Genomic DNA, 17,193 nt, shown 5'->3' with positions numbered 1-17,193 from the left:
CAAGCACACATATGGTACACATGCATATATGCAGGCAAAACACGCATAAAATAAGTCTAATAAAGAATTTAAAAATAAATTCTCTGTTAAAGGAGACAACAAAACCTAAACAATAATTATGCCGCACACTTACCTAGTTCTCCATTTTTGTTAAGGTTTAGTTCAGATTTCTTTAAAAAATATATTTTTATGTGTATGGGGGTTCTACCTACATGTATGTCTATGTTTCCTATGTGTGCCCAGTGACTGTGGATACCAGAGGATGCCGGATCCCTGGAACTGGAGTTATACTCAGCTGTGAGCCACCATGCACATGTTGAGAACCTGGGTCCTCTGCAAGAAGAGCAAGTGCTCTTAACCTCTGCGCTGATGAGACAGCCGCCTCTGTTTACAGGCGACACTCAGTTCTCAGGCAGAGGTCCCTTGTCTATCTTAAAATTCTTCACCCTATCTACGTTCCTACCAAGATTAGCTACCGGGTCTAGTGAGGACGCAGCTGCTGCTTAGATACTGAGAGGTGACTTCTAACAGTTTCTGTAGGATGATGTGTTCATTCCTCATTTGACTTCTCTATTTAAACAGAAATACTTCCCTGAATTAAATCTCTCTACTTCAGCTAAGGGTCAAGGTCTTGTGAAGAAACTTAAGTCTCTGCCTGCTTCTAAAGCACTTCCCTGCCCACCACACTGCCCAGCCACTGGAGACTACAGAAGACTATCTGGATCCTCCAGAGACACATACACTGCCTCGTGGGAGCTACAGACTGGTGGCACTACATTTTACCAGCAGGTGTCACTCTCGAGCTTTTGAGTCTCAAGTGCCAAACCAGAAAGAAAAGAAACAGAACAGCCAAGAGGGGAGCAGGGCTTGGGCAACAGTTTCCCTGCAAAGAGCAAAGAGAGAACAGAAACCCCTAAGTCATGTGACCTGGATTAACAGTTTACTGCGGTGGCTTTCTACTCCTAAACACCTTACTCCATCTTCATGGTCTAACCAAGAAAACCTTGAGACAAATGTCCACTGAACCTTGCTAGCAAACCCCAAAACTGTCAAAGGTTGTCAAAGACCAGGAAAACTTGAGAAACTGTTACAAGCAAAAACTGCCAAAGGGGTTATGTATGACCGATGTCCTGGTAGGGAGCCTGGAATGAAACACATCAGGCAAAATACTCACCTCGGAATAAAGTACCGAGTAAACAAAGCTTATCAAATGATGACGCCAGCTAGCCCATTAACTGGGACAAGCATTTCACATCTGTGCAGAATGTTAGCCATGAATGCAACTGGGTACTGAGTATGGGAAACCCTGTTCTCCTATTTTTACAATAACCCGAAAACTCTTCTGAAATAAAAAGCATATGTTTAAAAAAAATTACCACTAGCTGCCAATTTGGCCAAGTAGGATTCTATTTTAAGGTCTTGTTCCGACTGCTTTAAAATGGCTGCTTCTTTTTCAGGCACGTTCTTAAGTGACTGGAGGGCAGAAAAGTAAAGAAGCAGACTCAAAAGACCAGACAGGACTTAGGGTGGCAAAAGAGAAGTCTGGGGACAGCGGATTCCTGCGGGCCCCATTGCCTCCAGCCCTGTCCTGGCCACAGGGATCACCTTACCTCAAAACCCTACAAACATCCAGTATTCACTGCACACATAGCCATGGTGGGTGACAGAGGTGAGAAGGTGAAGATACGACTGGGAACTGGGCAGCCCCTGGGGTTAGTCAATCAAGGTCTTGTCAAAGGATAAATTGGCCTTTGAATAGTCATACGCTCTAAACTTTCCTAAAGTCTCCAAAGACAAGTAATAATTATCTTAACTTAAAGGCCTTGGAAAACTACCCAATGTATATTGATTATTAGGTCTTTAAAATTTTAGTTATCACCCATTTTAGAAGGGGGGGGCAGGGAGTTGTACGGGGTGGGTCCATTCACGTTGCTTCAGTACAGAGGAGTGAGTGGTTTTCTTGCTTGAGTTTTAAATAAAAAACTGTGGTTGTGAAGGGATGGTGTGCCAGATTCCTGTCCCCATTGGCCACAATCTGAAGCGTCGGCTTTGCCTTCTTGGTAGGCAGCCAAACCTCAAGAAGAATGTCTGCCAAGTGGGAAAAGCAGTTTTGGTCGGTGAGACTCACTTCCAAGCATCAATCTTTTTGCTTTTTGTTGTTGTTTGTTTTTCCAGACACTGTCTCGTACAGTAGCAGAGACTTGATGGAACTCATTATGTAGCCCAAGATGACCTTGAACTCACAGTAATACTCCTGCCTCTACCTCCTCAGTGCCAGAATTATAGATGTAAACCAGAATGCCCAGCTACCAAACTTCAGTCTTTTAAAGAGGTGGGGTATTGGGATATTTCCCTTTTCAAAAAAAATAAAGACAGACAGACAGAGACAGACAGAGACAGACAGTAATAATACAAGTGAAAATCAGAGCCAGGCACCATAGCTGTACACAGGGCTGAGGCAGGAGGATTGCCACAGGCTTGACGCTAACTTGGGTTAGATAGTGAGTTCTGGGCCAGCTTGAGAAATAAGATAATATCTTGTACTGGGAAAAAGAAACTTGAGCAGGGTGGTGTAATCCTGTAGTCCTAAATACTGAAGGAGCTAACGCTGCCTCCAAGTTCAAAGCTCTCCTAGGCTACAAAATGAGCTCAAGGCCAGCTTGAGTAGCTTAGTAAAACTCTGCCTCAAAGAGTAGGGGTCCAACTCGGTATAGAGCATATGAAGAGCAAGTATGAGTGCCCTGGTTTAACCCTCAGTACCACATAAGAGAGAGACAGACAGAGACAGAGGACAGATGGAGAGACAGAGACAGGGAGCGGGGAGATGGCTCAGGTAGTAAAAGATCTAACTGAAAAGCTCCATAGGCCAAGTTCAGTCTCTGGAACCCATGTGAGAAACTGTGTGCAGTGGTGCACATCTGCAACCCCAGCACTCCTGCAACTGAGATGGGAGGCAGAGGCAGGAGACTCACCACACGCACGCACCAGCAGCCGGGACTACAGGGAGCAGCAGAAATAAGAGAAACCATGCAACCAGGTGGAAAGCAAGAGCCAACTCCTGAAGTTGCACTCTGACTTCAAATGTGTGTTATGACATGCATGTGTGTGCAGAAACACACACAGACATATACACATGCACAAACATACACACACACATACATAAATAGTGTTTTGTATTTTTTTTCTTTTTTAAAGAAAGGAGGATGGGGGGATGGTATGGGGGACTTTTGGGATAGCATTGGAAATGTAATTGAGGAAAATACGTAATAAAAAATATTAAAAATTTTAAAAAAAAAGAAAGAAAGGAGGATGGGAGGAAAGAAAAAAGTAAAAATCCAGCCCACCTTACCTAGCAGGCTGGCAGTGCAGAGTAGAAGCTGAGAGTGTGAGACACTTCACCTCTATCTTGCATGCACTCTTGGTGAGTGCATTCAGTATAAAATGCTGAGTGAGCCCATCACTGCTAAGAACTGAGCACTACCCGTGTGGGTCTAACTCGGGAAAAGATAGAACAAGCAGCAGTGACTTACTACCTACGGGAATGAGATGAGTGGGCTGCGACTCTTCCAGTTTGTTCCTCAGCCAGTCGAAATCCTGGTATCGCCGACGAACAGAATATTCTGGCAAGTCAAACTCCACCCGTGTGCTCTGCAAGTAAGAAGAGAGAGGGGAGTGCACATGTGAGGAGGAGTGTTTTCTGGCCAGGGGAAGGAGACACACACTTTCAGAAATCAAATAAGGCGAAGACACCCCTCCTTCCGCCCATGCACAGCTGAATGGCAGTTTACCAGCAGGCTGCACAGTCAAGGAGCTAGGATGGAGCCTGACACAGTGGTGCTCGCCTTTAGTCCCAGTACTCAGGGGGCAGAGGCTGACAGATCTCTGAGTTCAAGGCCAGCCTGGTCTAAAAGGCAATTTCCAAGATAGCCAGGGCCACACAGAGAAACCCTTTGTCTTAAAAACCAATCGATCCATCCACCCATCAATAGGAGCTAGGAAACATAAGACCTTTGGTTTGGCTTGGGTTTTTGGGTTTTTGGGTTTTTTGCTTTTTTTTCTTTTTTTTTTTTTTTTGAGGGGGATGTTTTTTCCTGCCCTCAGGAAATGAAACTCAGTTATTCTTCAGAATTGTCTAGAACATTTGATTAATTTCCTCCAGCTTAACTCTGAAAGGGTTGTAGGTTTTTTTCCCTCCTGAATAATGTAATTTCACATACTGCTGAACCAACACAAATCGGCGAGGAGGAATGGTGTTTCCCTGTTGCACATGCTGACAAGCTTTGCTGAAGGGACCAGTCAAGCAGAGACCACAGAACACTGCTCCCTCGGCACACAGTCTAAGGCACTCAAGGCAGATGTGAAGGAAAGCTGCGAGTTCAACGATAGCCTGGCTAGCCTACATAGGGAGTCCCAGGCCAGGAAGGCTACATAGTCAGACAAAAACAAAAACAAAGGGAAAAGAAAAAGGGAAGGAAGGGAGGGAGGGAGGGAGGGAGGGAGGGAGGGAGGGAGGGAGGGAGGAAGGAAGGAAGGAAGGAAGGAAGGAAGGAAGGAAGGAAGGAAGGAAGGAAGGAAGGAAGGAAGACATTTTGCTTCAACTACCATATTCTGCCAGAACAATGACCTTGATAGCATACTACATGTTAGATCTAGATGAGGCAATATCTAGAAAAAAGATAACAAAACACCATTGTGTGTGGAAAATGTTAATGCTCTACCCTAATGCTAATTTTTTAAAGTTCTCTGAAATATAATAATGCCACTTTAATAATAAACCAACGTTAAATAAAATTAATTTACCCCAAAATATGATTTTTACTTATGGACTGCTATCTCTTCTTGGATACACCATTCATCCCTGGGAGGATACCAGCAATTGCTGATCTCAAATATGAGCTAAAGTACAAAACAAAAACAATCTAAGCCACATTTCACAAGTTTATTCTTTCAAGCCCAAAGTCTGTTTTAATCTGAGGTGTCCAAAAAATCTTTAAAATACCTAAGGAAGAGTCACCCACTGACCAAGACTGTGGACAGCCTAGGCTCTGAGGTTAGGATGTCGTTCACCACAAAGCTGTGCGCTTGGTCTGAGCAGAACCGGAAGGGGAACGCTGACCCTCAAGGATTGCACCAGCTCCCCATCCAGTCCCTCAAGTCATAAGTACCTAGGAAACACAGAGCCGCCCTGAGCCCCAACATTAGAAGCATTGAGTGGGATACTTTCAAGACCCCTCCCAACACCCAGAGACTCCAGAAGAGGACTGGTCTGCAGTGAGAAAGGAAAGCAACCTGGTTTCACTGTGAATGGGTAAAGGGCCTCTCCCTCCACCTTCCTAAATATTCCATGATCAAATCAATCGTGTTTCTCATGTTCACCAAATCAATTCCATAAACTACCATTTATGTAACATGTCTACTCCGTGAAATAGATCAGTATGTGGTAACTACAAAAGGCAGGGCAGACGCTGTGCTTTGCTACGCACATTTCTATACGTGGCGATCCAGCTCCACCCTCTGCCTGTCCCGGTTGTATTTGTTTACTTGTTTGTTTCTTTGTTTTAGGTTTTCAAGACAGGGTTTCTCTGTGTAGTCCTGGCTGTCCTGGAACTCAATCTGTAGACCAGACTGGCCTCGAACTCACAGAGATCCTCCTGCCTCTGCCTCCCTAGTACTGGGATTACAGGTGTGCACCACCACTGCCCGGCATATTTGATTATTTTAAAACTTCAAGAAAAATAATGACTGAAAAATATAAAAATGTATACAGTCCCTCTAAATAGGAAATAAATTAATATTTAAGTTTATAAACTTCCACTTTTTCTACACATATTCATTCAGTTTCTGTAGCACATTAAGACACCTGGAACACCTTTGTGCCCAGATCATTACAATCACTTAACACATGCATAATATTCAACTAAGAGGTTATAACATGATTAAACCAAACCGCTATTTAAATGGTTTCTAATCTTTTAATCAATAAACAATGTTAGAGTAAACATCAGCAGGCTTCTATCCATTAGTCCCACTAAAATAATTTCCTAAGGATAAAATTGCTGGATTAAAAAAAAATACTTTTTTTTTTTTTTTTTGAGACAGGGTTTCATTGTGTAGGCCTGACTGGCTGGCCTGGGACTTCTCACTTTATAGACCAGCCTGGCCTGGAACTTGAGATTCACCTGCCTCCCAAATGTTGTGATTAAAGGTGCTCACCCTGGTGCTCACCAAGACAGGATCTCTTGGTGCTGAGCACTGCTTGTTCCAACTTCTGGGGATCCTCTTGCCTCAAACTCCATCTCATAGTAGGAGCACTGGGACTGCAGATGCGCTACCATGTCCAGTTTTACGTGAGGTCCAGGACTCAAATTCTGATCCTTACCATGTATGGCAAACTTTATCCACTGAGTCATATACAGTGTATGGGTGTTCTGCTGCATGTATGTCTGTGCATATTTCTTTACTAGATCCCTAAAGAGGACAGAAAATGGCATCAGATCTTTTGGAACTGGAATTGGAGGTGGTTATAAGTTGCCATGTGGTGTAGGAATTGAACCCAGGTCTCTAGAAAAGCAGTCAGTGCTTTTAACCACTGAGCCATCTCTCCGGCCCCATCAATACTCCATTAGGGACCACAGGACAGGAGATATTTATCTGATACCGCAGGGTAAATATAATCATGAAACAGAAAGGCTCATTCTTTTTAGACTCAAAATTTACTTTATTACCACAGCTCGTTCTATGAAAATCATACTGACACATAGAATCAAATGACATAAATTAATAGGTGGGAAAGATGCAAGGAAAACAAGAACGGGGATTCTAGCAAAGAAGAGCCAAGAGCGAAGCCAGCACTGCACGCTTGCAACACAACTCCGCTGCAGAGTCAGCCACGAGCACTGCTGACTTCATGGAGCGGAGTCAAGTATTCATAAAGCGTGCTGCTCAACAAGCCCCAGGGATGAGTACTGCCAGCTTTCCTCTGTGAAACTCAGTACACAGAACGGGATGGGGAAGAACCAGAAAGTCATCATCATCAGCGAAGACCTCTACCCTGTCCCTCCACACTGGGTCTAGAACCTATGGTGTCCATCAGAGATCACCGCAGGCAGCGGGCAGCCCCAGTCAGATCTGAGGCAGTAACCGAGCACAGAGGGACTGTATGCTCACCTGAGCACCTCTTTAGTCATCTCTGGAAACATTAGCATCAGCCCACAATCTAATCCACACCCAGCAAGACAGCCTGGACCTAGACTCCACAGACCACAAAAGGTCCCCCTCCACCAGTCTAGATGGCAAATGGCTCTGGGAAACCCAGTGCCCTACAGACTTCTATCCTACAGACAATATTACAGGCACCCAAGGATTTTGAATAGATGTTTTAAATTTTTAAATTGTACAAAAACAGTCTCCAATGCCAAAAGAATCTATGGTGGGTTTAATGAAACTGGCCAAAACACTGAAATAATTTAGCCAACAACTCTAAAGCTAAGACCATCGGCTGATAACTCTTGTGCCTGTAGCAATAACAGGTAAAGAGCAACACCTCTACACCAGGGTCCCTAACACTGCCAAGCAGCTCCAACACTCCCAGCACCACGCAATCTCAACAGTCCCATCATCAATTAGGAAAAAGCTGTAGACACCTCAAAACTTGTAAGTCCTGCTTCAAAACCTCCCATGTATTCCTGCCAGATGATCTTCTCACTCTGCCCCAGATAAAACTGCAGCTATAAGCAAAGAGTCCCTTCCCTTCCTGTCACGAGACAAGCTTCCCTTCCGTTTTCCAGACAATGGAGAAAGTGTGCTTCTCTTTTTGGAGGCCAAACCACAGGCTTATCCGCAGGGCACAGCTTGCACTTCCTCCGGCTTACTCTCCACTCTTCACCCATATCTGCTTTCCCGCCAGCCCTGTCCATCTTGCTCTTAATTCTCCTTCATCCTCAGAAATAAAAACACGTAAGCATATTACAGACACAGTGATACACAGCTCTAATTCCAGCACTCAGGAGGCAGAAGCAGGAAGGATCAGAAGAGTTCTAAGCAAGCCTGGGCTACACAGCAAGTATGACGTCAGCAAGGCTCTGTCTAACACACTTACACCCACACACACATTCACACACACACAGCTCTCTCATTCAAGCACACTCTTGCAGTTACTGCTGTTTCTTTTTTTATTATTATTATTTTCTTTATTTACATTTCAAACTTTATCCCCTTTCCTCATTTCCCCTCCAAACTGTCCCCCCATTCTCAGCCCCTTCCCCTGCTCACTAACCCATCCACTCCTGCTTCCTTGTCCTGAAATACACTGGGGCACTGAGCCTTCACAAGACCAAGGGCTTCTCTTCTCATCGATGTCCCATAAAGCCATCCTCTGCTACATATGTGGCTGGAGGCATGGGTCTCTCCATGTGTACTCTTTGGTTGGTGATTTCGTCCCTGGGAGCTCTGGGGGTACTGGTTGGTTAAGAGGAACATACCTCCAGTGCTGGTGGGATTGCAAGTTGGTAACAACCACTCTGGAAATCAGTTTGGCGGTTCCTCAGAAAATTGGACATAGTACTACCTGAGGACCCAGTTATACCACTCCTGGGTATATAACCAGAAGATGCTCCAACTTGTAATAAGGACACATGCTCCACTATGTTCATAGCAGTCTTATTTATAATAACCAGAAGCTGGAAAGAACCCATATGTCCCTCAACAGAGGAATGGATACAGAAAATGAGGTACATTTACACAATGGATTACTACTCAGCTATTAAAAACAATGAATCCATGAAGTTCTTAGGCAAATGGATGGAACTAGAAAATATCATCCTGAGTGATGCAACCCAATCACAAAAGAACACACACTCATTGATAAGTGAATATTAGCCCAGAAGTTCAGAATACCCAAGATACAATTCACAGACCACATGAAGCTCAAGAAGGAAGACCACAGTATGGATACTTCAGTCCTTCTTAGAAAGGTGATCAAAATACCCATGAGAGCAGATACAAAGACAAAGTTTGGAGCAGAAACTGAAGGAAAGGCCATCCAGTGACTGTCCCACCTGGGGATCCATCCCATATACAGTTCCCAAATCCAGACACTATTGTGGATGCCAACAAGTGCTTGCTGACAGGAGCCTGATATAGCTGTCTCCTGAGAGGTTCTGCCAGTGCCTGACAAATACAGAAGTGAATTCTCACAGCCATCCATTGGACTAAGCACAGGGTCCCCAATGAGGAGCTAGAAAATGGAACCAAGGAGCTGAAGGGGTTTGCAGCCCCATAGGAGGAAGAACAATATGAAGCAACCAGTACTGCTGTTTCTTGATGCTCTGTTCTTGCTTCACTGCCAAGCTAGCTGCTCACATCTTTTCCCCCTTCCTCCCATTCACATTCATTTGCAAACAGTACCAGGGAAACTCCTCAAACCACATCGCTCTAGCCAACTGAGTCTTCCAATGAGAAACTGGCCAAAGCAAAGGAGATGGAAATTACTGAGTAGCAGACACAACCCCAGCTGTGCCTCCAGGTGACTCCAGCTCCACTCCAACTGACAGTGCACACCAACCATCATGTCAGCACAGCACAGCTATTAAGAGAATGGTCTCTGCACTCAAACTCCAGCCACACTGCATGGTAGCCACATGTCACTGAGCAATCACATCCATGTCACTGTATTGAAGTTCCGTTTTAACAATAAGAATAGTTGTGACAGTCATGATAGCAGCTGCACACACACACACACACACACACACACACACACACAAAACCAACGATCCCGTGGAGAGAACAGGACTCTAGTCTCAGATGACAGCAAGCGTGCTGCCTGGAACTTGCTAGCACAGAACAGCATCTGCAGTGCAGTAATGAGCTGGCTGCACACAAATGCTCATTTTCATGAAAGAACAGAGGCATCCCACAGTTACTTCTGACTGAGTTTATGGGCATGTTTGCATTGTATTATTTTAGCTTACTTTCCTTTTCTGTTTTCTACAACAGATTAAGTACATAAAATAAAAATTGAAATTTCCACCACAAAATGGATAGACACGTGGTTAAGTGTCCAATAATTAATTAGCTGTTACTGTGTTGTGACTTTCTAAGAGGCTGAAGAGAAAACAGCCAGGAGGTTCCAGCCCTGAGAAGGGGCTGTGCTGACCTCCAGGTCACAGAGGAAGACAAGAACCGTAGAGATTTGATGGAGCACTCCATAACAAAATGCCTTCAGCTAATTTCAGCTCAGGCAATATGGCTCTGTACCAGTCGTCAGGAATCTGAATTAGAGGGGCCAGAGAGGTAGCTCAGTGGACAAGACTGGTGGATGACTCCAAAGACCAGGTTTGCGCCTCAGCACCCACGCAGCAGCTCATGATCATCTGCAGCGCCAGTACCAGGGCATCCAACGCTGGCTTTGGCCTCCAAAGGGCACCAGACATGCAGATGGTACCTAGACATGCATGCAGGCAAAACACTCATACATATAAAGTAAAATGTTAAACATTAAAAAAAGAAACAGTCTGAATTAGGGGCATAATAACACACACCTTTAGTCGCAGTATTTAAGAGCCAGAGGTGGGCAGATCTCTGTGAGTTCCAGACCAGGCAGGGCTACATAGTGAGACCCTGTCTCTCACCACCACCACCAACCCCACCACCACTACCACCACCACCATCAGTTGGTTTCAGGCCCCAGAACAAGCAGATGAGGTGCATATTTTACATACCAAAGCAGACCTAGCCTCCAGGTTCTCCCAGCATCCTTCAGTCCCTACCTGGCATACCCTGCCCCCAACCCTGAACTCTCTAGCCCAAGGGCTGGGCTGCCCTTCTTCCAGAGGCTCTTTGCTGTATAACTCAGACATTTTGGTTTTTCCTCCTCCTCCTTTTCTCCCTTTTCCTCCTTTTCTTCCTCCTCCTCCTCTTCCTCTTCTTCTCTATCCTCTTCCCAGCCCCTTCTTCCTTCTTTGTGAGCAAGCACACGTTCTCTTCACTCTCTCCTCTCTCTTTCCCCATGGCGACTTCCCTGGTCTCCTTCCTTGGGGCCATCAAACTCACCCACCCAGGACACCTTCCCAATAAACCTGCATTTATATATTTTTAATCTGGCTTGAATTGGCCCATTTTACTGGTGGAGAGATCATTTATCAATCACCACCACACTCATCATTTAGAGGATCTGGAATCAGAGCCTTGAACCTGTAGCACCGCCTGCCCTGCACCAGCTGTCTGAGGTCCTCAGCAGAATGCAAGTCCCAGTGCAGGATCTTGTGACCTCATCCTCCTCTTTCTCATTCCCAGATGTCACTACCTATCATGATAATAAAACGTAAGGTCTCAGCAGTGACTGCTCACCCCAGTGGAAAACCAGGATATAATTTGGAAATGGCAGTTTCTCAGTTACAAGGAATCAAATAACCCCAGGAGAAAGGACAGAGATAAGAATGCAGAGGGGAGGGGTAGGCTAGGATGGAGCAAGGAGAGGAGAGATGGGGGAGCGATAGCAGGTGCATTAGCCAGTGAGTCGGGTAAGCCCTGCAGGATCTCTTTACTGTGTGTGGCCAGGAATAGGACTGCAGGGTACAGGAATCAAGCAGTGTAGAAAACTGTCAGGGTGCATAAGGGCTGCTTGCCAGCAAGGCAGTCACCCTGCCACCAGGCCGCTTGCTTATGTACCCAATCAAGAAAAGCAGGTTTTGTGTTTTACTGACTGCAGGGTGAAAAGTAACCTCACCCCGAGGGAGAGGTAACAAATGCTAAGAATTCCTGGAGCTATGCAAATCACCCCAGGCCCTCACTCAGACCTGTGCTTGGGAGCCAGGTGCGAAAAGACGGGGTGGGGTGACTTTAAAAAGCTGAGAATGGTTTAAATGTCCACCAAAAATTTTTTTTTAAAAAGACATTTGTATAATCGTTGCATAATCAGGCAGAGGCCCAGAGAGTGAGCTAAGCATAACGATGCGAGCAGAAGGGCCTCAGCAGCACTGTCCAGTGGGAGGAAAAGCAAGAGCGCACACGCACTGGAACCCACACTGTGTGTACTCTACGTGTGTGCCGTAAATGAAAGAAGTGGAGGCACACCACTGCAGCAACGGCTGCTTCTGGTGAGAAGATTGTCAGCCGAGGAGAACAGGGAGGCCAGGCTTGCGCCTCTGTATTTGTTTGTGTTTTACAACCAGTTAAACTATTTGTGTGATTTTAAAACACAGTATTTCCATCCAATAAAAGATGAAGAAATATGTGAACATATTTCATTTTGTTTATCTTTCCTAATAATTTAAACAGGTATAGAACCTACCAAAATTTTACAATTAAAAAAAAGTTTGTTGGGTATAGAGGCACACCCTGTCACCCTAGAGGATCACGAGTTCAAGGTCAACCTGGGCTACACACAGCAAGACCTTGCTCCAGCCCCCCCCCAAAAAAAAATCATTAATAAACCATTTTCTTAATTGAAGTAAAAAGGAGGCCAGGAACATGGCTCAGTGGTACTGCACTTGCCTGGCATGAGTGAAGCCCCAAGTTCAATTCCCAATATAACTGGGGTGTGAGAGGCTGAGGACTGAAGAAGAAGAAGAGAGATGCAGTTTATCTGAGCTACTAACACCACCCATAAAACTTCATGAAACATCTGTAATTCTTTCCACAGTATGTGATTTGTGGTAAAGGAAAAACAGAAAAAGAATGCTTTCCTGACTAAAGCACTTACTACATACATACATACATACATATGTGTACACACACACACACACACACACACACACATATCCTGGTCACATTCGCTACCTCCCTCTTAATCCCTCCTAACCCTACCAAGTTCTCCCCGCCCCACCCCACTCTGCCAGGTCCCCATCCCTCTTCCCTGTCTTTTTGCTTTTTGTAAAGTACTTTTAAATTATAAAATACAAAGTGATGGTAAGAATTTTCTCCTTAGTAATAGAGATGATTTAGATCAGCAATTTCCTATTAAGGAGCAACCTTGATCCCCAGCAGATATCTGGCAGTGTCTGAATATATTTGATTGTCACAAAGGGAGTTGGAGATAGTTGGAAACAGCTACAAGTACCTAGTGACAGAGCCTAGGGGTGTCACTACACATCCTACAGAAAGTGTTGCTCATCCCAAAAGATGGATACTGCCAGTCAAGAAACCCTGCATGAAAAACAACACAGCCTAGGGATGGGGCTCAGTGGTGGAGTGCTTATCTGCCCAGCAGGCATAAGGCGCTAGGATCTATCCCCACCCTTCCGCCAAAGAGTAAGAATTAAAGTATTCTTTTACAAGGAAATTATATAAAGAATGGGAACACTGTAGTCTTAAAGTTTCATGTTAGAAACATACTTAACAATTTTGTAGCCCCATACAAGTTATTCAGTTTCCTCACCTATAAAATTCTAACTAACAAAAGCCTTTTAGGATTGCTGTGAAAACTGTCCCCTGTCTGTCTGGTAGAAGGCATGGCAGGCCGTCACAAGGCTTAGGTTCAGGCCCCTTCTGTCTTTAACTACATTTAGGCCAAATTACAACCAGGGTCTCACTACAGATTTAAGTGGATATAAGGCCATGCATATTGTGAAATGGACACATTAAGCAAAACTGGCATATGACACAGAGGTATCATGGGGATTAAATGTTTAATTTAAACTACTTCAGCCATAACTTCTCCTCATTTTAAGAATAAAAAAGTATATAATCCTTTTAGCTTTTAATATAATCATTCTATCCCATAACTATAGTAAGAGTAACCAGAGGAGACGAAGCACAGGCAGAGGGAGGGTCTCAGTCCACAAAGGGCACTGCGGTTCTGGGAGGACCCCAGTTCATGAAGAGCACTGCTCTAGGTTCTAAGAGGATCTCAGTTCACACTGTTCTAGGCTGATTCCTACGGCTGTGATAAAACACCAGGACCAAACTTTGGAAGGAGAGGGTCTATTTGGCATACACATCCCAATAGGAGCTTAGAGGCAGGAATTGATGCAGAAACCTTGGAGGAAGGCTGCTTACTGGCTTGCTTCTGGAGGCTCATGTTTGTTACCTTATACATCACAGGACCACCTGCCCAGGGGTGGCACCACCTATACTGGGCTGAGACTATGCCAATCATTAATTAAGAAAATGCTCCACATACTTACCAACAGGCAGTCTTATAGAGGCATCTCCTTAATTGGAGATCCCTCCTCCAGATGAGCCTGGCCTGTGTCAACTGACCAAACACAAAAGCACATGTCTGAACCCCGACATTCTGAAACAAGACCTACTTTGGTGGTGATCCTGTATGTGATGTAGGTCTCCATTGTGCAGACGTGCTTCTTAGGATCATCAACTGTGACAAAGAGATCTCTGGCTTCACCATCAATGTCATCATCAAGCTGAAGTCTGTTCAGAAGGGAAGATGAAGAAGCTGGGCTGGCAGTGCCTGCTGGAGTACCACCGTTGGGCAAGATGAGATCCTGGAGGAAGAGAAGAGCATCCTTAGACCACAGGGATGGAGAACCTCACCAACCACAGCTGCCGCAGCCACCGCAGAAACACCTCAACAACAACTTTGACAGCCCCAGTGCTTCTGTTCACTCCACGTGTCTCAAATGAACAGGTCAAAGGAAGACCTCAACCAGGAGCTGGAACGGAGGCCATGGAGGGACGCTGCTTACTGACTTGTTCTCCATGGCGTGCTCGGCCTGCTTTTTGAGAACACCCCAGGATCACCTGCCCAAGGATGGCACCTCTTACAGTGAGTGTGGCCTTCCCACATTAATCATTAATCAATACAGTGCCCCACAGACCTGCCACAGACAATCTGATGAAGGTATCTTCTCAACTGAAGTTCACCTTCCCAGATGTCTCCAAAACCTTGATAACCAGCACCTTAGCCCATCATACAATCTGTCCTCTTTTGTATTTAATTCACAAATTCAGATTTAAAATGATCAAAGAGATTTTCAGACAGAAAAATATCAGAGAGTGATAGAAGGAGGGTAGAATAGAAGGAGGGAAGAAGGTGGGTGGGACAGGCAGGCAGGAAAAAAGGAAGAAAGGAAGGCCAACAGACTTACAAAACAACAGCTTTCATTCTTTCCCCTTAGGATGAAGGTGTAAAGCTACCTGAATAAACTGCATGTTAAGAATTTGTTACAAATATAACATTTTTTAAAAGGCTATGGTGGTTTGAATGAAAATGGCTCCCATAGGCTCACAGGGAGGGAGTGAACTATAAAGAGGTGTGGCCTTGATTCAGGAACTGTCACTGGGGGTGGGCTTTGGGATTTCAAATGCTTGAGCCAGTGTCTCTTCCTACTGCCTGCTGATTGGATACAAAACTCTCAGCTACCTCTCCAGCATCACATCTGCCTGCATGCCACCATGCTTCCTGCAATGTCTATGTTGGACTAAACCTCTGAACTGTAAACCGGCACCAATTAAATGATTTCCTTAAGACATTTAATTAAGAGTTGCTATGGTCATGTCACCTCTTCCCAGCAAGAGAAACCCTAACTAAGACAAAGGCCCAGTCCAATGGTCCTGTTGTTAGGACTTAACAAGGGAACAGAGCCCTGTCTAGAAGAAGTTGGAAAGAGCCCTGAATGTTACCTCTGATAGCACTGCAAGACAAAGACTAAGAATGTGGCAAGACAGTGACATGATAGCAATGGAAAGGCATTGGTGACCCAGATCATAGAGTGGGGTAAAGGAAGTGCTCTGGAGGCTGCTGTGACCTGTCCCCTAAAAGTCACCTTGGCAGTCATATCCATGAGCTACAGTTGGTCAGAGGAGACCCCAAAGAAAAAGACAAGACAGGAAAGCATGGCCTGGGGTGAAGAGAAATGTCATCCTCCTAGGTGGGTGACAGAGCACACAGAACGTTCTTTTCTTTGCTCCCATCTGCACCAACCACAGATCATGTAATCAGACACTTAAGGCAATGTCAAAAATAAAAGGTTTGCTGGGCATGGTGGTGAATGCCTTTAACTTTAGCACTTGAAAGGCTGAAGCAGGTAGATTCTCTGAGAGTTCAAGGCTAGGCTGGACTATAGAAAGAGTTCTAGGAAGCCAAGGCTATATAATAGAGAGAGAGACCTGTCTTTTAAAAATAAGTTTCTATAACTATTAAAGTGGTGTCATCTTTACAGATGACACTCATGGGTACAAACTCCCAACCCTACACTGTGCTTCTGAGGTGGTTTGAATAGGTATGACCCCCCACAAGATTCATGTGTTTGAATGCTTAGTCATAAGGAGTGGCACCAGTGGGAGGTGTGGCCTTGTTAGAGGAAGTGTGTCACTGTAGAGGCAGGGCGTTGAGGTTTTAAATGCTCAAGTAACTCCCAGTGTGAAACACATCCAGTCTCCTCTTTGCTGCCTTTGGATCAACATAGAACTCTCAGCTCCTCTAGCACCACATCTGCCTGGACACTGCCATGTTTGCCATCATGATGGTAATGAACTAAGCCTCAGAAACTGTCAGCCAGCCCCGAATTAAATGTTTTCTTTTATAAGAGTTGCCTTGGTCATGGTCTCTTCACAGCAATAGAACCCTAAGACAGCTCCTGTCTCAGCTATGCTTCCAACCACAGGGCAGCGTGAGAGGCCATCCGCTAGGCCTAACCACTGCACAAAAGTATGAAAGAAATAAAAATCCTTGGCCAAACAATCAGCTCAAACTGACCTAGCCGGGCCACTTCCAGAAGCCACCATGTTGTCACATACTGTCTCTGAAATCTACCTCATCTTAGATAGATGTCTCCAAGTATATGAGATGCTCTCTCTTCTTGAGTCTTCCCTGACCCACTCCTGTGTATATTTGGTAGGCACCTGCACTGGAGCAACTATCAATATTAATCATTGACCTAGGGGCTGAAGAGATGGCTCAGTGGCTAAGAACACTTGCTGCTCTTGCAGAGGACTAATAAGGTTTAATTCCCAGCACCCACCTGGTGGCTCATAACTGTCTATAACTCTAGTTCTAAAGTATCTAAAAAAGTTCTGTATGGCATCTGCAAGCACCACACATACATGTGGTGCATATACATATCTGCAAGCAAGCAAAGCATTCACACATAAAAATCTGTTTAAATCTTTTATACACCCGACTTATCCAAAGTATATAAGCTATCCAACAATGGCTTCTCCTTGTGTGTGCCTGAGTACATGTGTGTGTGCTGTGCTACTGTAATTATCTACCTGCCATCTCTTTCCCTGGTCTAC

General features: G+C 44.9%; 1 protein-coding gene across 3 annotated transcripts in view; it reads right to left on the bottom strand.

The window, feature by feature from the left end:
* Snx30 (sorting nexin family member 30) overlaps positions 1-17,193 on the bottom strand; it is a 99,610-nt gene that overhangs the window by 32,855 nt on the left and 49,562 nt on the right. For all 3 annotated transcript variants that reach the window (XM_006537724.2, NM_172468.2, XM_006537725.4), the window contains exons 2-3: positions 14,250-14,441; positions 3,538-3,648 (exon numbers count right to left, since the gene is read on the bottom strand). In XM_006537724.2, coding sequence (XP_006537787.1) covers positions 3,538-3,648; positions 14,250-14,285 — 147 coding nt within the window. In that variant the 5' untranslated portion in view covers positions 14,286-14,441. The remainder of the gene's footprint in view (positions 1-3,537; positions 3,649-14,249; positions 14,442-17,193) is intronic.

Source organism: Mus musculus, chromosome 4 (assembly GCF_000001635.26).
Source record: "Mus musculus strain C57BL/6J chromosome 4, GRCm38.p6 C57BL/6J".
Lineage (NCBI taxonomy): Eukaryota > Metazoa > Chordata > Mammalia > Rodentia > Muridae > Mus > Mus musculus.
This window is presented reverse-complemented; position numbering and strand designations above follow the sequence as displayed.